Here is a 22,456-nt window from a genome sequence, read left to right on the forward strand (position 1 = left end):
AGATTAGTATTTATGGCGAACATTCAATAATTTTATTGAAAAAAAAAAATCATTATAAATATATTTAATTGCGAATAATCATAATGACGCACAGCGCATTATTGTTAATTTTATGTTTGAGAACAGTTTTTAATTTACTGTGGTACTACTTGTGAAAACCTGTGATTGGCTTATTTCAAAATAGGAATTGTACCCCTTTGTAATTTGAGCAACCATGCCGTACATACACTGTTTTTCAGGGCCAGACCGCGAAACTTCTGAGGAACATCCCTCATGGTAAGCTTTAAAACACCTTTTATTTTTCCAAAAAGTCATTTAAAAAATATATTTAAAAAATTTAATCTCAAAATGCAGTAAATCGTTAATTTCTTGGACATGCAGTCCCTCCACAAACCCTTACCCCTCTCCTACCCAGCCGCTTCCCGTCTGGTGTGTATCGCTTAGTTGGTCAAATACGTTTTTATCGCAATTTTTTTTGTCGAGGAGGGGAAAGAGTTTGCGGAAGAGATGTTTGTCCGAGAAATTAAAGATTTACTTTATTTTGATATCATAAATTAAAAAAAAAAAAATGATTTTATGGAAAAAATTTCAAAGGATTTTTTTAAAGCATGAGGAATGTTCCTCTGAAGTTTCGCGATCTGGTTTTATTAATTTATTTATACTTTTACATTTTTTGTATTCTTTTTTATACAGAATAATGTTCCCTCACTGGGGTGTCCCGTGCCGAGGGAAACATTTTACAAAATGTGAAACATGCCTAAGATTAGCTATTTAACAAAGTTAACATAATAATAACAATAAAAAAAACGTAATTAATCCAATAAACTTAATTATAATTAACATAATAAATAATAAAAAACAAAAATATTCATAAAAAAGATAACAAATTTATACAGACCAATAAAAAAATTTCTTCAACAGTGCATAGATTTTACCTATTTGGCTTGATCTACTGATCGATCCGTGCGCAACCCACCTCCACTATCCATTTCTTAATAGCAATTTTATATTGTGAGAACTTACTAATTGTCCTTATGGATAATGGAAGTAGATTGTACACTTTAACCGAGTAGTAGGTAAATCCTCTTTGACCGAAGGTTGTCTGGTCCTAAAAAACCGTGTATATGCTAAAATTATTCTGCTAGAGAGGTTTGGTCATGGACATCGTTATACCCATGCTTAGGGACATGAATATAACATTACAAGAGCAATAAATAATATCATGGTCAAAAATCATCCCTATCAAACAAAATTTGGTGCAACGATTACTTATTTGCCAAACTGTTTTATATGCTTCCCCGTAAAAGCTTAAACAAATAGCAGAGAAGTTTTTTTTTTATCTTTTGAAAAATAGATTTTCAATACTGTACATTCGAACAGGTTTCCGTTGTAACCTACTTCTTCTTCTTTTTTCAGTTCCACCAATCAGAATCGATGTATTAGATGATCATCATCAACCCCTGGAAACTAAAACGAGACCCTATAAGGAAGGCGAGCTGGTACTACTTACCTGTTTACCTGTTGGAGGTATGAAACATCATTATTTTAGTTTTTGATACAATTTTTAAAAAAAAATTGTCTAAAAATATTACAAATATTATTTAATTTATCTTTGTACCAATTAAAATCATTACTTTTTCATCACTTATTTTCTTAGTTATTAAAATTTACTAAGTGTTATGCTTGTTTACATTTTATTTTTATACTTAGCCTCTTTTACTTCAATAATTTTTATATTAAATCTCTTTATTTATTGTTAATTATTTTATTTATTTTTTGTTTAATTTTCATTTGTTATTTCTTTATTATCTGCTGATTTTATGTATCTTTATTTTTTTCACTCGTGTATATGTGTTTTGTATTTATTTTAATTAAAATTGTTTTTTATTATTATTTTATACTTTTTCAAAGGCGTAAGCCGTCGAAATAAATAAATAATTAACAAAATAATATTGTTAATTGAATCGGCATTTATTTCGTAACACTTCATTATAAATTATTTTGAAAATATTTTTTTTATTTTTATTCTTTTACAAGAACACCATATCACCCATCGATGGGAGGAGTGCTCTCTCGAAACTGTAGTAGTGTTCTTGTAAAATAATAAAAATTGTGAAACACTAATAACAAAGTTTTAAAAATAACGTTTAATCTTTTACGGAAAATTTTAGTTTTTCTTTTTTATGTTACACAAAAATATTATAACTTTCCATTATTTATTACAGGAGCAAAAATTCATTAGCATTTTCTTGTATACCCACGAACAGGCCATGCCTTTGTGGGATTTTTGTTTACTATTTTTACTATTAATAGGTCTTTCATAGCTATGTAATAATGCTTTATTTTTTAAATACTCTGTTTTACCTCGTATGTTTATTGTAAAAAAACAAAAATAAAATAAAAACAAAAAATATAAAAAGTTTTACTTTCATAATAATTAATAAACAAAATGTTCAGACTAAGAATAAAAACGATTTATTTGTTAAAGTTTATAGCATTTAAGCTATGGTTTTTCTGGTACTTAGGAACTCACGGATTTTTTTCACGTTCAAGTTTGGAAAGGTTTAAAACAAATATTATTTACCAAACCATGTGTATGTTATAAATATATTTTAAGTGATGGCACTTGGCAAATATTTTGAATTCTTAATTGAAATTACTGAGACTAAATTATTCAACTTTGAGCGTACCACTATAGCGACATGTCGCTTTTAATTAATCAATTTTAATTATCCACTGGAAATAATGTGTCCTTTGAAGATTTTAATTCCATGAGTAGTACCAACAATAGTTTTGTTTTCAGAACCTTAAGTGTTAAAACAATTAGAAGATTTAACAGGACACGAAATCAAAAATATGGCTCGAGTAATTTAGTCATTAAAACAATAGTGATGTTTTAATAAGTAAAAATATTGTATGTCAATTTTATGTGATACTGCCGATTTTTTTATATTTTTATTATATTATTATACACACACAAAATTATAATTTATAATAACTTGCTTTGACTGCCTAGCTAGGGTTATTTACCCCGATCAAAGACAGTAAAAAAAAAATAAAAAACAGTAATCAATTTATAGAAACAGTTATAAAGATAAAGATAAAGAAAGAGGACAAAGTGAAAAACAAAGTAAAAATGGAGTTAAAACATGATAAAAAATGTAGTAAAAACATAGTAAAAATGTAGTAAAAACATAGTAAAAATGTAGTAAAAACATAGTCAAAATCTAGTAAAAAAAAAAGAAGCAAAAACATAGTAAAAATAAAGTAATAAATGTAGTGAAAACATAGTAAAAAACATTAAAAATATATAAATATGTATGTAAAAATATTTTAAAACTCAGTAAAACGCGAAATAAAAACAGAATACATCGTAAGAAACATATTTAAAGTCATAGTAAAAAAAAGAATGTGTGTATAGCAAAAAGCATATTTAAAAAACATAGATTTCTTTGGATAAATACATATATCAAACATATTACAACAAAGATGGATAACTTTTTAGAGAAGGTAATATATAAGTCAAGGCATACACAGGGTTTATGACCTGTCATTGGCTGGTTTCAGTGGCCACTTTAAACTCTGTGTAATATGCATTATCTGCCTATATTTGAACATCTATATTCCTTCAAATCTTCCATCTGTTGATGTTTGTGAAGTTAAAGAGCTAAAATCTTTATTGTTGCGGATGAGATTATTTATCCTACATACTAGGCAACGCCTGAAAATATTTTTTAATTTTTATACATCTTTTCGAACCAGGTGGATCGGGTGGATGTAGGTAAAATTATTCAATCATATGAATTTCACCCGAAACAATAAAGGTTTTAGCTTTTTAACTTCACAAACATCAACCAGATGGAAGAATCGAAGGAATATAGATGTTCAAATATTGTTTCTGTTTTCGTGCTGCAGAAGAGAGCTGTTTGAGCAATTTAAAATAGGAGTCGAATCGCTTAGAGATATGTTTAAAAAAATATTTAAGACAGTCAATATATCTTTGAAAACTTAATGTATGTAAAAATATTATTGATTTAAAAAGAAACAACAGAGATTTGCATAGGTTCAATACTAGAAATAAAAATATGCTAGTTGTGCCCACTACTAGACTGCAAAAAAAATATAAAAAATTGCCTCAAACTGCATTCGATTCTAAAATAAGGTACCTCTTGAAATTCAGGTTTTGCCAAATTTAAAAAAAAAGATTTTGTCAAGCACAGCCTATTTGGAAAGAACTACTTTTGAGTCAATAAATATTTGCAGGACATGACAGCTTGGCATAAGATTCGCGATTATTGATTTTAGTTTTTTTATTTAAATTCGTTTGATAGGTTTAATTTTTAATTATTGATTTATATTTTATGGTATTTATTTGATTATTTACGATTATAAGAGATTCGATGAATCCGCTATAAATAATATTAATAAAATAAAAAAAATATAAAAAATAAAAATAAAAATAAAAATAAAAATAAAAATAAAAATAAAAATAAAAATAAAAATAAAAATAAAAATAAAAATAAAAATAAAAATAAAAATAAAAATAAATAAAGAATAATGAATTGGTGGCCGCCGTGGTGGTAGTGGTCAAAACGCTTGACTCACTCACGGAAGGTTTCGGGTTCGATTCCCGGTGAGAACACAAAAAATCAAAGTGATTTTTCTCAAGCCTGGGTTATTTTGAGATGTAATTCATCACTGTAATTAAGCCTCCTGACCTGTTATGGTGTAAAAAAAATAATAAAAAAAAATAACGACACTACTAATTAATTAAATAAATTATTGTTTCCTAATACCACGTGAGCAAAGCCTAAAAGCTGGTAATTTCATAATTTTAAAAATCTTAGCGATGATGAAATAATTTTACAAAATCAGCTTAGTTTGGTTGTGTCTATTAACAGATAAAAAATATATTAAAAACCACCGACGCTCCCTATTCAATGATGTATGGAATGAACAATTATAATTAAAAGAGCTAAGTGCCAATTTATCATTTATGGCAACGAAAATGGCGTTGAATTTAAATATTCTTTACACGTTCGCAAGACGTATCCATTTAAAATTTCAAGTCGGGTGCTAAAATGGCAGCCGGCATAAATATTTATAAATCCACCGCCTGGGGCGCCGCGCCGGTGTTCTCGTGTAAGGCGTACCGCACAATCTTCTAAGTGATCTCGATTTTGAATGATTCATTGGTATTTTATTTTTCATACTGCTGGCGGACGGAACCCTCGAAAATATTTTTATTTTTGAAATTTTATTTGGGAATCCAGCAGTTATACACAGGCTGACTGGGACCCGCCCTAGAAAATACGCACACAGAGGAGGTCATTTACTAATTATTGGATCTTACTTTTCCTAACTAAAGTTTTATAACTTGGGAGATATGTCAATTTTTATACTTTATTAAGATTTTTCCAAAATTTGATCTTCAATCATTTAGAACTTAAATAAATTTGGTTTTCTTAGAATTAATTATTATATATCCTGCGTCCATGGCACCATTTTTGCAGACTCACAAAGTCTTCATGCAGCAATTTCTCTGCAGTTTAAAGATCCTTGTGAGACATAACTAAAGCAGTATCATCGGCGTTTACACAATGTTTGACATTATTAAACAGTTTATAAATAACAGCAACGTTTCACGTTTAAGTCTTATGTTTTATTTTATTTTATTTTATCAACATAAACGGCAAATCAGCCTTTTACAAAAATTTATAAAACTAACATATTTGGCTTAATATTTTTTTTTTAAACGTAAATTTCCTTATACGATTTATTAAAAAATTAAACCTAAAAATTATACAAGATTTACATTCAAAAAAATAATCTAAAAATTATACAGCATATTCGGTAGAAAGTTTAAACAATTCAAGAATATATGTAAAAAACTAAATTAAATAATAAAACATTCTACAGTTATACAACAAGAAAATCATAAGTACTGTTTCATACATATTATGTACCCTTGTTAGCTGGGCAAAGAGAATATGGAATTGTATTTTGATAAAGAGTGTGAATAAATAAATAAAATAAATAAATACAGCTGGGCAAAGTGAACAAAAAACAGTATATATTATGAAATGCATGAATAAATCAATATAGTTACCATTTAATATCTTTGAAATAGTTCAAAAGGTTTGTTCTATAGGAACAATACCCTACACTAAATATATCAGATACGTGGGAATAACTATTGCCGAGTTCATGAAGTCTGTTTAATACAGCATTACAGGTATACACTGTCCGTGAATCGTTGCTACAAAACGGTGAAACCTGTCTAGTCATTCTTCCAGGCACCCTGAAGTTGATGAGAGATAATCGTTCAGGGCAATCCCGTATTGAATTAACAATTTTGAATAAATTTAAAAGGTCTATATTTTTTCTTCTATCGTTAAGTTTTAACAAATGTAATGTTTTTAGTAAAAAATCGTAATTTAAAAATTCATGACTGATTCTAAGTTTAAAATTTGTATACCGTTATAATTTAGCAAGTGTTGTAGATCTAGCTTAGATTCGTACTTCGAATTTTTTGATATTTTATTCATACTATTGCATTTCGCACATTGTATGATTTTTTTTTTATTTATTTACAATTTTAAAAAACCCGTAAGGGTTACATTAGAAATTTAATATTGTCTAGTCATTTTATGTCTCGTCTAGTCTAGTTAGTTCAGTCATCATGTGTTTTTTCAGATTGATTTTAAATTTGTCTCCAGTAAAAGTTTTCAAGTAGTAAGGTAGGTCGTTGTAGTGTTTAAGTCCATTATGAAGTATTTTTGACTGTCCTGTGTTTGTCTTTGCTTTTTCAATATGATAGTGTTGTTGTTGTCTGGTGTTATATTTGTGTATGTCAGCATTTTTGACTAATATTATGTCGTCGTCTTGTATGTTTCCCAGTGTTATTTTGTGCACAATTTTTAAGGTCTCAATTTTAGTCAAGTAGTTTATGTCAAACTGGTGTGTTTTTTTGTACAGTTCAGTCATAGAGGTCAGGTAGGGTAGGTTGGTTGTTAGTTTAAGAATTTTATTTTGTTGTCTTTGTATTCTTGTTATGTCTGTCTTGTTGCCAGTTCCCCAGAAGGCGATCATGTAACTCAATTTACTTTTGACATAGGCTTCGTACATCATATTTTTTTCCTTTCTCGGTATATAATCTTTAATTTTGTAGAAGAGGCTATGTAATGATGTCATTACTTTAGTAAGTCCGTCAATGTGTTTTGTCCATTTTAATTGTCTGTCCATTGTGAGTCCTAGGTAAGTCACATGTTCTAGTTCTTTAAAAGTTTCGTTGTTTATTTTTATGTTCATGTTATGGTTCTTCTTTCGTGTTTAGAAATGTATTATATTGCATTTCTTGGCATTTAGTGTTAAGAAATTTTTGTTTGTCCATTCTAGATACACTAGTCTGCAGTATTTTAGAATACTGTTCCATAATTAAGGGGCCTTCAGAATCAAACCACAACCTTAAAATAGAGAAGGTTCGAACGAGATTTTTGCGTTCCTTATATCTTAAAGAAAATAAAAGTTATCCATTCTTGTATCAATCATTATTTCTAGCAGGGACGCTGGATTACAACACTCTCGAATCTCGTCGTCAAAATTTCTTTGGGAAACATTTCTACAAAATGATTTCTGGATGTGTATTCAATCCAAATATACTGAAAGAAATCGTTTGTATGTTCCCAATAATTATACAAGAGCGAGATCTCATGCACTGTTTTACACATCCAGAAACCGTACAAATGAAAGTCAGAATGCACCTATTAATAAGCAATTCGATTGCAGAATATGGCTTCTGCGGATAATATGGATCTATTTTTCTGAACATTTCGTTTGTTAAGCAGCGGTCTGCTTTCTTTTTATTTACTGCTAGCTTATATTTACAGCTTTTTTTTTCATAGAGTCTTTATTCAATAAAATATACACATTATTACAATATTAATACATTATAAAGAAAACAAAGTATCAAAATATATTTTGTCCCGATCAATGATAGTTTGTCATCGGGTGCTCAGAAATTAGTTTTAAATAATTATAAAATATAAGAGTACAGTTATAAATAATACTGTTTACGTAAACAATAATGAACATAAAATAAATTAAAACAATGAACAGATAAAAATGGTTTAAAAAAATAGTTTTTTTCTAAAAGTAAGAAAATAGATTAAAATAATACAATTAAAATTAAAGAATAGCAATTTACTAGAATATATTTTAAATGTAAGAAAAAAAAATAACACATATATAAATATAAATAGTGTGTGCTCAAGATAAAAAATAAAACACAGTAAATCGAAAATTTCAATTCATATCTACCGAAAAAAAATTAACAAGAATAAAAATCAAGAAGTTAACCTACGAAAATAACAAAAATGTATTCAATGAGAGATAAAAAATAATGTTTTACATTAATAATAAATCAATATAGGAACGTTCTGTTTACTAACCACTTACGTAATAAAAACATAATTTTATTTTTACTATGACATGTTTTCATGTCAAGTGGCAACATATCAAATATTTTTAGAACAATATAATCCAACGTACGTTGTCCATATTTATTTTTAAATTTTGGTACAACTAGGCCATTAACAAATGTTAATCTTGTTAGAAAGCAGTGTTTTAATTTATTACGTAATGGGTTTAACAGCCCGTAAAGCAATACAGGCTATGGTTTGTCAAATATAATAAATCAGATTTTTTGGCAGACTAATTACATTCTCACTAAGCTAATGTTACATATATATTAAAAATTAAGGGTATGATAAACTAAAAAAGCGAGAATTTAGTTTATATCTGAACTTACTGGGACGGCCGATGATCCTCAAGTGTGAAAGCAACGGGTTCCAGGCAGCGGGGCCGATCTCCGAATCTAGTGTTTGGGGAGCGCCGGATTTCGACAAGTTTACCTCTGCCTGAATCAAATGCTGACCCAAGAGTAGATTTCCTTTGGCACGTATTTTCCCTAATACAAAGGTCCGACAGGTATCTTGGAGCGATTATGAAGGGATTTGAATACTGTCCAGAAAAGCTTGTATTTTATTCTCTCTGGGTTTTTAAACCTGTGCAAATCTCAAAGATGTGTTAGGTGTATGAATATTTTTTTACTTCCGTAATAAGCCTCGCTGCTGCGTTGAAAACAGATTGAAGTTTCTTAGTTTCGTATTTTGAAAGATTTGCGTATATTCCATTACAGTAATTTAGACGCGAAACGACATAAGCATTCAAAAGAGCTTTAGTTGCGTATATAGGAATATTTTTCCGTACGGATTTGATATTTCGGAGATGGAAGAAACCAGCACTTACCATTTTATTGACATGATGATGAAGAGAAGGATCTCAATCTTAATGAACACCCAGTAGTTAAACATTTATACGAGGGTTTAACAGCATTTTTTTTATTGTCTATGCAGATATTTAGTAAAATTTTATAATTAAATTTGGTAAGGTGTCCAAAATAAAACACTTTTATTGAACAATGTTTGAGTATGTCCAAATGCTCGCAGACTGGCTGGACTTTCTTCCTAGGGATTTATTCATATCTAAATATGTTACAACAGAGAAGGAAAACATTTTCAAGAGGGGAATATTGAAAAATTGTTCTCAAAAATGTTTTCCCTCTCTGTTGCAACATATTTGGATATGAATAACTCCCTAGAGAAGAAATCCAGCCAGTCTGTAAGCATTTTCACAAACTTAAACATTTTTAATTTAACCACCTGGTAAAATAAGATGTATAAAAATTGTTTTATTAAAGAAGCGAAATGGTTCAGCCAGATGAATCTCACCCACATGATAAAGGTTTCAGCTCTTTAAGGTCACAAAAGTCAACAGATGGAAGAGTTGAGGAAATGTGGATGTTTAAACGTAGGCAGAATGGTGAATTTCACACAGTGTATAAAATAATGCATTTAGTAGTTGCCGAGATATTAATTACTAACTTGCAATTCGCAACGCTGGTTTTATCACACGAACGCGCGGGTTGAAATAGGTTTTAAAATTTAAATCGTTCCATGGCTACATTCAAAGCCCACGATCTTACAAAAACTGAAATAAAATGTCTTAAAAACCTGTTTTTACGCGACTTAAATAAGATTAAATTTCAATATGAAATTAAAAGAAGAAAATAAAACAGAACTCCTTAAAATAACTCGTTAAAATAACTTCTCAATTCACGCCTCCGAATCAAACTGTAATTGATTAATTTCATTATTTTTCAATTTATGATCCTCTGAGAGGGTGTTGAAATATTGAATCATATATAGGTATAATTAACTCCTTTCCCGAGACTTCGTAATGAAAAAATACCCCCGCCTTGAACCATCCTACATTTTAATTGGGTAAAAAATATTGATTTAAGTTTGTATGTATAATGTAACGCAAAGGTGCCCTACAGCTTCCGCACTTGTAACCCCTTTCAATCCTAGATAAATTCCTGTCAATATTTTTTTTATTAGTATTTATTTATTTCGACGGCTTACGCCTTTGACAACGTATAAAATAATATTGAAAAACAATTATAATGAAACAAAACACCTGAACACAGTATAAAAAATATAGATACTTGAAATAAAATCAGCAGAAAATAAGGAAATAACAAGGAAAAATTAAATAAGAAATTATAACATAGGTATGCAGCAAATCAAAAATAAATAAGGGGTTTAAATATAAAAAGCATTGAAGTAACAGAGGCGATGTACCATAGCATAAATAGTAAAACAAGTATAACACTTAGTACATTTTTATAATTTAGAAAATAAGTGAGTAAAAAGTAATTATTTTAATCGGTATAAAAATGAATGAAATAAATCTAAGTTTCCATGTTTGTTTGCTAACAAGTGGAACCGTGGAATAGGTGAGTATTTGGCATAGTTTGAACTATGCAAATCTACAGCAAAAGAAGTATTTCGTCTCGTCCCACGCTGTCTCACATAAAAATTCACTCAGTTTAAAAGTTCGGGACTGTCAAGAACATTATTTAATAACTTGAAAAGCAGCACTTAATCTGAAATTTACCTTCTATCACTAATAAATATTAATTTTAACTGCTTCATTAAACATTTATAGTTAAGCTCTTCAATTGGAATGTTAAATTTGAAATTCATAAATCTTAAAAACTTGTGTTGGACCTTCTCCATGCTGTTTATATGGGTAACATAATGAGGAGACCAAACAGAAGACCCATATTCAAACTGGCTATATGATGGTCTCGTGGTGTAGTGGTCAGTTTGCCTACCATGCAAGAGGTCTCGGATTCGATTCCCGACGTGGTTGGTGTGAAAAATTTATTTAAAACAATGTTTATTTTATTTTATTTAACTTTTTGTACATAATGTTATTTGTACATTGGCCGGCTTATTGTCAAATGGCAATTTCTGCCAACCAACCAATAAAATATAAGTTTTATTTTTATAATTCAAGTTACAGAACATATTCAATAGAAAAAAAAGATTAAAAAGCTAAAGATATATAAAAATAGAAATAAACGTATTTGTTCATAAATTACCTTAAATCAAAAACTATTACTCAATGAGAAGAAAGAAAAAAGAGGAAAGAGGAAAAAGAAAAGGAGGAGAGATAAAAGAAGAGAAAGGAGATGTTTCTTCAAACGTGATTTAAACGGAGATAATGTAGTAACATTTTTGATGGTGGATGGGAGATGATTCCACAGACGAGCCGCATAGACACTTTATGAGTTAGAGAAGAAAGAGGAATTGTGGATGGGTATTAAGAGAGTGCCTTGAGAATTAGAACGAAGGGGTAAATCATGAACTGAAAAGCGTTGAAATTTTTCACGCAGGTATATAGGAGCGTTAGGACTATGAAGTACATTGAACAGAAGTGAGAGGAAGAGATAGTCTCTCCGCTGTCTAAACATTGAGGGAAGATCCTTAAGTTAAGAAGAAGTCCATGAGAATTATAATAATAAATCTTTATCAACAATTATACACAATGTGACGAATACAAAATTAAAATAAAGGTATACATGGTCAAATGGCAGACTTATTGCCACTCGCAATTTCTTAGAGGCTGACTATAAACAAATAAAATGTACAATAATAACCCCAATTTTTTTTTTTAAAACATACAATTTAATGGTGTCTACTGCTTACATTTAATACATTTAAATTTATTCAAATTTTTCTCGCATAGCGATGGTTGGAGGGCTAGCAAACGATACAGGCTACTTTTAATCGTTGCAAATTGCACTTAATTTGTTAATATCTCGGCTACAACTATGAATATTACCACGAAATTTGTTGTAATCTTTAAGTAAACCTTTATAAATATAAAATATTTTAAATATTCAGGTTTATTAGATAATTTAAAATGAAGTGTATGTCCATCAGAATCTTTGAAAATGACAAAATATTGAGCATCTTAAAATAAATATAAAAAAATATTTATTTGAGAGAAAGAGAGGTAATCTAATTAAATCACTAGGTAAGACACATATAATTTTATATTTTATGAAAAGAGACTGTGATTAGGCGATCATTTTCTAACCTTATATTACTCGATGTATATTTTTGCACAGTATGTGAAGGTAAAATGACAACACTAATTAAATAACGAATTTCTACCTTATAACGTAGGCGCACGAAGCCGCAGGTAAAAGCTTGTATGAAAATAAATACATAAGTAAATAAGATAAAAAAATAAATTTATTAAGAAAATGTAAAACGCAATTCTTTTGTAGTAAGCTACTTGTTAAATTTTGTAACTCGGCTATGGCAAGAACATTCTAATGTCAACAAACTTCCCAAAAAGGCGCCCAAAAATGTTCTTTTTCTTAAAAAAAATACCTTCTGAAAATTTTTAATAACGTACATAAATTTTCATTCAATCTACAGAGTGTTTACTTATTTATTGAATTTTGAATTTTTTAAAAGATTTTCAAAAAATACCAAGAAAAACTTTAAATTATATCGTTTTAATCATCAATGTTTTGAATATATCCAAATGTTTCTAGACAGGCTGGATTTCCTCCCTGGGGAATTATTAAAATCTAAATTTCTCCTTCATTACATAAAAAGAGAATATAAGAACAGTAGTTAATGTGTGGACATATGATTGTTTTATATATAAGAACACCACTCTTTACATCTATTACAATTCGCAATCTTCCCATAAATGAATTTATTTAAGATTTTTTTTTGTTTCATATTGAGAACGTGTTTTGAAATTAAAATACATATTCAAGTAAACCTCGAGATATTTTATTTCGTCCACAGAATTTATATCTAAATTATCAATATTAATATTGTATCCCTGGGGTATATTTTTTCTGCCAATATTCATATATTTTGTTTTTGAGATATTTCATTTAAATTTATTATCTTTTAACCATTTTGATATATTTTACTAACTAACTAACTAACTAACTAACCATCACGCCGTTTCCCCGGAGGGGTAGGCAGCGAGGATAGAACGCCACACCACTCTGTCCTGGCACACTTTCTTTGCTTCCTTGACATTCATACATCTTCTCATGCACGCACGTCGATTATTCCGACTTTTCACATGACCACTTTCAAGAATTTGTTGTACTTGATCATGCCATGTCTTTCTCGGCCTTCCTCGACTTCTACAACCCGACACATTCGCATCATAAATCTTTTTAGCCGTTCTTTCATCATTCATTCGCTCCACATGACCGAACCATCGCAAAAGACCTTTCTTAATTTTGTCGATAATGCTTAACTCAGCCTTGCATTCTGCTCTAATTTCGACATTAGGGCACCTATCATACATTGTTTTTCCGCACATTTGCCTGAGGGATCGCATTTCAATAGCATTCAGTCTACTTTCGTCCCTTTTTTTCCAACTCCATGCTTCGCTTCCATACATTAGGGTTGGTGCCAGAACTCCATGAACTGCTAATTTAGCCTCTTGCGATAGACACTTATTTGCTAAGACAGACTTTAAGGCACCATTAACTCTGTTACCGGCACTAACCCTTCTTTCAATATCCTTGTCCATATTTCCATCTCTAGTAAACATACTACCCAGATATACAAATTCTTCGACCTGTTTCAAACTATCTCCATTTACTACAATCTTACATTCAGTCATAGTTGATATATTTTATGGCTTAAATTTGTTAGTAGAACCAGAAAAGGTATAAACATACACACAATACAAAGCTAGCACAACGTAAAGGCTTGTCAGTACCGAGGTTTGTAAACAAGTATGGCCAAAGAACATTTTATTATACAATTACTAAATTTTCAATAAGATTCCTAAGCAGATCGTAAATGAAAATGTTGAAAAAACTTTTAAGAAAAGTTAAATGGCTAATATTTTTAAAACTATTTTTATTCATAAATTTCATAAAAAGTACATGTTTTTGTAAAATTCTAAACATATCTACTTTTACAGATTTTGTAAATGCTATTACTGTAACTCTCCAAAAAAAGAGACTAACTCTTGTGCTTGGAGAGTGACTTACACTGTTTTAGTTGTTTATTTATAAGAGTTTATATAATTTTAAATACGAGTACATGAGAAAGAAAAATAAAAACATAGGATATATAAAGAAAAAACATAAAACAATAATACATTCATACCAATTACAATTTAATGTAGTTTCTTAAATAAATTCCTTTAAATTAACTCTAAATTTAATTATTGATATATTATTTTTATCAATTTTTAGTTCATTGGGAAGATTATTATAATTTTTTACACCTTTGAAGACAAAGCTATTTTAACCATGACTTAAATGGAATTTAGGAATTTTAATATTATGTTGGTATCTGAGTGACTTATTCATATAAATTCTTTTATTTTTTCTTCTTTATAAATTTGTATAAAAGAATTTGAAATATAAAGAGTGTCTACTGTATGAAGCTTAAATATTTTATATAAACTTGCCGTAAACTTTACGTGTTGAATATGTAACAAGACTTTATATTGATTATTTTATGTTAAAAGTCATGTACGAGTATTTAAATTTTGTGTTAAAAATACGTACGCTTTTAGTTCTAAATAACGCTTGTATTTTTTTTAATTGTAATAATTTCTCTACCGTTTTTCTTTGTAAAGAAAAAATAAGAAACCTGCTGACAAGCCGGTTTCGCGGTTTAGTGGATATCGTTATTTTTCCTTTTATATATTTCTGTTCATGTTTACCTTCTTAAAAAAAAATAAACACAAAAAAAATAATCAATCAATGATATTAGAGTTGTGGAAGATTTCCGGTTACTTGCCGTCAACGGACCAATCGGCAGAACTGACCGAGAAGAAGCGCAAGAGAACTTGAGACGTCACACGCCGAGTAATTTCACAAACACAAAAAATCGTAGCGCTGAAAATACGATACTTATGAATTTAAAATAAATCAATTGGCTTAGTTTAATAGCCTATGAACTCTTGTGTGGCTGTGATGTCACACTAGTCGACATAGGACACAAGACTTGATATATCTATCTATTTTTTTAAATAATGAATTCGTATTTTTTGTAATCTTCAAATGGACATTTTCGCAACTGATTTGGAAAGTAAAATTTGTATAACTATGTTAAATGTTAATACAAAAAATATTTATCTTTGCTACGCGAAGCATGAATGTTTGCTAATTCAGCAACACATCTATACAGATAACTTATACAAGAGAGAGCATGAAGATATAAGTCATAACAAGGAAGACAGAGACGCTGTTCTGCGGCGGGTTTTGTCTAAAAAAGAATCAGTCTTCAGTCGGTTGATGACAGTGATGAGGGACGCACGTGCATAACACGAGCAGCGTATTTGTGATTTTTAATTTATTTTGCTATGACACGGCTAAATTATATGTTTATTCGCATAATTAATTCTGGAAAATTGATTATTTTTTTATTTATTTCATTTTATTTGGGATTTTTACAGCTATTACATAAACAAAATAATTAGAAAAATCTTAACAATACTAAAGCCAATTAAAAAAATCCACTGTAAATATAATGACACATAATATATAAGAAAATAAGTTTAGTAATTGTATTTGTGTGACGTTTGTATTCATGTGTATTTGAATGTGTGTATGCGTGAATGAATGAGGGAGAAGATACATGTGCGTGTGGGAATGAATGAGGGAGAGGGTGCGTGTGTATGGGTGCGTAAGTATGAAAAAAATATTTGCTTAAAACTTGTAAATTGTATTAAAAATGGTACAATAAAGAGCTTAGTAAAAAGTTAGAAACCTTTTTGTTAAAATTCAAATGACGAAATGATATAAATTGTTTTCCTTTTTTTTTAAGTATGTTAAATTTCAAAACCGTATTCAGAAAAAAAAAGCATTTTATTTTTTAAATATAACTGATACACATCGAATGAATAATGTGCGACGAGTCCTATACAATACAGTAGGTAACCACAAAATGCAGTAAATACGAAATAATGACAACAATAAAATAAGGTTTGACAATACGCGAACGTTGATTCAAAACGAACACACAAATGGATATTATATGCACCTACATAATATATAAATAAGAATAACATATAAGTCTGATAGAAATGATTCGGATTATAAAAATCAGGTGTCACAAACAGTTGGCCCGCAGTACGGGGATACATAATTATATTAAAAGATCTTCTCACTATAAAACTTATATATGTTCAGGGATAGAGAGCAGTATGTCTCCGTGTTTTTTTTGTTAATGTCTAAACTTTAGAATATTCCGTCTTTTACTAGATGTAATGCAATGTTACATCACCGCGCGTTAAGGAATCATTTTCCACAGTCTTTTAAGATTAAACAAACAAAAAAAATGCGAAAATACCACTGAATTTCATCTTTCACTCTGAACATAGGCGCGTATTTGGTGTGGCCAGTACAAGGAAAACTAATATTGATTAAGTTTTAAAAAATCCATCCATAGTTTTGTTATCAGAAATACCTTCTAAAATAGTTTTGTTCATTTATGGCTTGACTTTGAAAGAAAGGTGTTTTGAAATGGCAAAGTCGTATCATTTTCTTACTTTTTATCAGACTACAGCCTCAACCCTCAGAAATAAAAACAATATTTCGAACACCCGCTGGCTCTTATGTACTTACGCACGATTTAAAAAGAGAACATTACATTATTATTTTGATACAAAATATATTTTCTTATTTTCTCTTGAGCTTGTTCTTGTCTGGGGCGCTGGATTAAAGAATTTACACTGAAAAAGAATGTTTATTGCAGTCAAATTACTGTTTTTATGAAAACGAACATATTACAACAGAGATGGAGGACAGGGTGTGGTTGGGACATATGAGCACGTCAGTACATATCAGAAAATGTTTGATTGACTTTAGTTTTTATAGAGTTTCACCCCAAGGAAAAAAAATCGATAAAAATGTAAAGTATTTTTGGTAGGGAATAATATTAACTGACATTCAATACATTTTTGAAAATCGCATTCCCAAATAGAGTGCACCTCTGTTGGTGAGAAGAGCTGAGTTTGGCATTTACAAAAAAAAACTACATTTGAAAATGACTTGTTACATTAAACCGGCTTTTTTTTCATGTCTTAGCTCATCAGGTAGTTTATTATATTCGGAATGGCCAATATTTTCCAAGGACCTACTGCCAAACTTTGTTGAGCGATAATGGATCACTAAGATGGTTTGGCCATATTGCACGAATGGATGGCAACATAATACCATAACAGATCTAAACGGCGAGAATGAATGGTAATGTAGGATGAGACGCGATCAAGAAAGACGTCTCATGATCAGATAAATCAAAATCTCAAGTCTGGTCATGTCAAAAACAGACACAACCAATGTGGAAGAAGCTAGAAATGTATGTCAGGATAGAAGAGGCGAATCGTCTTAATAAACAATTATGCACAGCTTACCATTATATTTGACTTTCGATAAAAAAAAATTGTAGTAAACAAGTTCATGGAAAAATAAATCAAATAATTTGAAAGAAATCTGATTGAAAATCAACACCACCGTTTATACCTTCCTACAGTAAAAATATCTTTTAAGTGGGCCCAGCGCCCAGCCCGTTCTTAGTGAACTATGAAAATATCCGATTACCTTTGCTTATTTCTCCATACAAAAAAATACCCTTTATTTATTTATTTATTTTATTTATAAATTTATTCAAAAAAAAATAATAAACATACTTAATAATAGGGAATCTATATAAAACCAATTAATGTAAAATGAAAACAGATTGTTCTCTGTTTATGATAGTCTCCATCTAACATGGCACAGCCTGTTCTAAGATGGAGATTTTCTATCTTTAGAGCGTAAGTAGTCCTACACTAATAAAACAATAACATAAAAAAAAACTAAAACTACTAAATTATAAATGCCTAGCTAATCAAATGTAAGAAATTAAATATCATTATTATACAAATATAAAGTATATATATGTGCCAAGAATACACGTTACTTAATCATAAATAACAAAGTATAATATATAATAAAATAAATATAAAACAATGAAATACATAAAAATATAAATAATATGTGTCCCGATTATATAAAGTACTACGTTTATCAATTTACATATATTTTTCCAAAATATCTCTCGCTACACTATTTATATGTGCAGTTATTTTTATTTTAAAATTTGTTTTACATTTCGAGTCTTTTATATTTGGCAATAAATCATTACGGAGAAATGACGTGATTGTAGAAGTACAGTATTTCATGTTCTTCATCTTTGTTGTAACATATGATTATTATTTTTTCAGGAGATCCCCCTTCCACGGTCTCTTGGTGGCGAGAAGGAGCCTTACTGTCCACTAACAGTCACTTGGAAATTGCTGCTGAAAGGTCTAGATTAGGGGAGGCACTGACTTGCCAGGCTACCAACAACAATATGACTCTCCCCCTGAGCGTGTCCATACAAATAGACCTTTTGCGTAAGTTCCTTTTTATATATTCATTTTTTTATAAAATGTATTGCGTTTTCGTTATAAACACATTTTTTTATAATAAACTTCTCAATTTTAAGTGTACCCAAATTTTGTAGACAAGGCTGGATCGTAAATAACCATTTCAAAAGTTCGTCTTGTCCATCAAGCTTTGTTGTGAGATATTCACAAAAAATTGTTTAAAAATCTGTATTAAAAAAAAAACATCTAATGATTTGAATAAAATGTAGCGTTAGTGAAAAGCGTAACATTTCTTGAATATAACGGTACACGATATTTTATTATTTTCGTAGATCCTAATAGATAAAATATTTAATTTAATATACCTTAATATGGGTTTCATATTTTTTTCTCATCTGTTAAATGAAGTTTGCTTAAAGATTATAAAAAAGTTCGTGGTAATATTTAAAGTAGTTTTCGGGATGTTAATTAATTAGGTCCAATTTGCAACGCCGCGCTGGTTACACAAGAACGGGTGGCTTAAATGGTTTTATGGTACTTTTACAAGGTTTTAATAGGATACGCGATATTTTTTCCCTGGATTAAGGCACTATAGCAACGTTTTTTTTATACATTGAAGAAATATGTAGATACTCCGCATGCATGGGTTTAAAAATCAATATTTCAAAAATCCATGTACTGTGTAACACTTCATGTCTTGATGCCCAAAATCCCCCGACTGTCAAACCAAATTATCGAAAGGGTCGAGAGTTTCAAATACATTTTTTTTTATTTTTTTTAAATTTTTTTTTTAAAATTCTAAACAATTTTTTTAATTCCCGCCAAACTGCAAAAGCAGTTTTTTTGCAGGGATTTCTCTCTTTAAACATTTTTGTAACACAATATAATAATGTTTACATAAAATATTTTTTTAAAAATCTAAAAAATATCAATAAAATAAAAGTTAAAAAAATTTAAATACAAGTTAATCGAGTCTTTTTTGATAACGAATATATAAAAAATAATAAACAAACACTTTTTTTGACAATGTTTTAAATTGTTTGGTTTCCCAATTTTTTTATATTTTTTTTTTTTACACACTAAACTTAGAATTTAAGAAAAAGATTTTTAAAACCAATTTTTCTTTGTTTTTATTCATATCACTATTCTTTATTTCGTCCGGGAGTCTCTTTACTATGCGAGGGAGTATATACGCCCTGGTCCTCTCTCCATACGCATTTATGGCTCTTCTTTCTATGAAATTTCCTCTTGCTTTTTGGGAGTTTATGTTACGGAAAATAGCAGCTTTCAAAAAGAACTGGGAGTGCGGCTAGGAATAGCAGGCGCCACATTCAACAGCATGAAGGCTGTCTGGAGATCGGATATTTACTTAGTGAAAATTTGTTTGTATTCTATTTTTTATACAGAATAATATTCCCTCACTGGGGTGTCCCGTGCAGAGGGAAACATTTTACAAAATGTGAAACATGCCTAAGATTAGCTTTTTAACATAGTTAACATAATAAAACAAAAAAAACACGAAATCAATCCAATAACCTAATTATCATTAACACAATAAACATTAAAAAACTAAAATAATCATGACAAACGTAACTTTTGCTACCAATAATTACATGTTATTTTAAATAAATTCATTGAATTTAAGTGAAATTAATTGAACTGAACAAAACGAACATTTCGGATCTTGTTATTATGAAATCTTTTAAAAAAAACCGCCAAAAACTATGTTCCATCATTGGATCAATAATCATTCTTTTTTTAATTCGCCTTCTTTCTGTGTTATTTCAAAACCGCGTAAAAGTGGTTCCGATGTATTTGCTACGTTTAAATATTTGGTAAAAAAGAGGTAAAACTCCATCCTTCAGGCCGAAAATTCCATTATTGTAAAAAGAAAATGTATTAACCTTATTTTTTAGTGCAAACGAAGTGCCTTTTCTTGTTATGGTCCAAATTTAATCGAATATGAAATAAATAACGTAACAACATTTCTGTTCGTATATTTTTTCGTTTTTGCACTGCCTTTGGCAATAAATTTTCTTCTATATGTCTCAAAGACAATCTTCAAAGTTAAAAAAGGTAATTATTTTTTAAGACATGTACAAAAACGTATTTATTTGTATTTTTTCACATACAATATATAGCTGATTTGAGTCAGCAAAGAAGACCCACAATTCTTGGAAACAAAAGTCTACGATGCAAGAAAAACGATTTGCTAATAATTAAATCAAAAGTGATGGTTTTTGAAAGGGATGAAAATATAACTAAATGTGAGATCAGTGTGAACAAAGGTATTCTGAACCAGATAGAAGAATCTGTGTATCTAAAGGTATGTTCATTAGGGATAGAGAGACTGAGAAAGATATTAAAAGGAGGGTGAGTGCCGGAAACAGGGTGAACGGTGCACTGAAATCTACTTTGACAAACAAATGTTTACCGCAGGAGGCAAAACTAGTAGTTCACAATGGAGTTCTAGTGCCCAATCTAATGTATGGGAGCGAAGTATGGAATTGGAAAAGTAATTATGAAAGTAGGTTAAATGCTGTCGAAATGCGATCCTTCAGGCAAATATGTGGTAAAACAATAAATGATAGGTGCAAAAATGTCGACATCCGTGAACTGTGTAAGGCTGAGACATGCACTATCGACAGAATCAAGAAAGGGATGCTGCGTTGGTTTGGACATGCAGAGCGAATGGACAGCGAAATAACGACTAAAAGGATCTACGATGCGAATGTTGATGGATGCAGATTTGGATGAGAAAGACATGGCGCGATCAAGTCCATCAGTCACTTGAAGATGGACATGTAAAGAATAGGAAAAATTGGCGTGCGTGCACGAGAAGATGTATGAATGTAGAGGAAGCGATGTATATATGCAAGGACAGAGTGATATTGCGCTCTATCTATAGATAATAGCACGTTTGTGATAAGAGTGAATAATTAAATCTACACAACAGTTGGAATGTTTTTGACTAAGACAAATGATAAACAATTAATATTTTAATTATTTTTTAATATTATAAACAAAAATCTAATAACCTATTTGACCAATTTTAATGATTTTAAAAGAACCTAGGGTAAGATTTTTCTAGCGCTGTGGGTGTTTTTTTTAAATTGAGAAATGCTGTTTTTGCGATCGACACTATTTTTAGAAGGTGCTTTTTTTAACAGTTTTTTGTACGAAAGCGGCCTGGCTATTTTTGGCAAAACATAGAATTACCTTACCTGCACCAATATATATATTTTTTTCAAAAGCTTAGCTACGTTCAAATAAACTTAAGACTGATCTAATAAATAGTCTGTTCGCTTCCGGCTGTCAATGAACCAATTTTATACATTTTGAAAAAAAAAAGTGGTTGAAAACAAAGTTGTCTTCATTTATTTTATTTTATTAACCTATTTTATACTGCGCGGCTGGGTGTGGGACACCCGTAATTAGGAAGTTTAGTAATTTTTTTAATACTTTTTTTATTCATAGACTATCGAACTAAGCAAAAAAAAAATTATATCCATTTTCCTTTTGCACTGAACTTCATTATTATTATTAATTAATACAGTTACATAAAATGATACGAGTTTTTTTTCTTTAACAATCTACTTTTATATGTAGGACGTCATTGTTGAGGGTT

At 29.6% G+C, this 22,456-nt stretch overlaps 1 protein-coding gene across 1 annotated transcript in view; it reads left to right on the top strand.

Annotated features, from left to right (window-relative positions):
- Positions 1-1,416: 1,416 nt before the first annotated feature.
- Positions 1,417-22,456, top strand: part of LOC148272813 (nephrin-like) — a gene marked incomplete at its 5' end in the record, with an annotated part of 89,844 nt that continues 68,804 nt past the window's right edge. The window contains 2 exons of the mRNA XM_088239543.1: positions 1,417-1,527; positions 18,685-18,855. Coding sequence (XP_088095669.1) covers positions 1,417-1,527; positions 18,685-18,855 — 282 coding nt within the window. The remainder of the gene's footprint in view (positions 1,528-18,684; positions 18,856-22,456) is intronic.

This window comes from Micrasema longulum, unplaced genomic scaffold (assembly GCF_059751315.1).
Source record: "Micrasema longulum isolate JH-2025_06_02 unplaced genomic scaffold, ASM5975131v1 h1tg002184l, whole genome shotgun sequence".
Lineage (NCBI taxonomy): Eukaryota > Metazoa > Arthropoda > Insecta > Trichoptera > Brachycentridae > Micrasema > Micrasema longulum.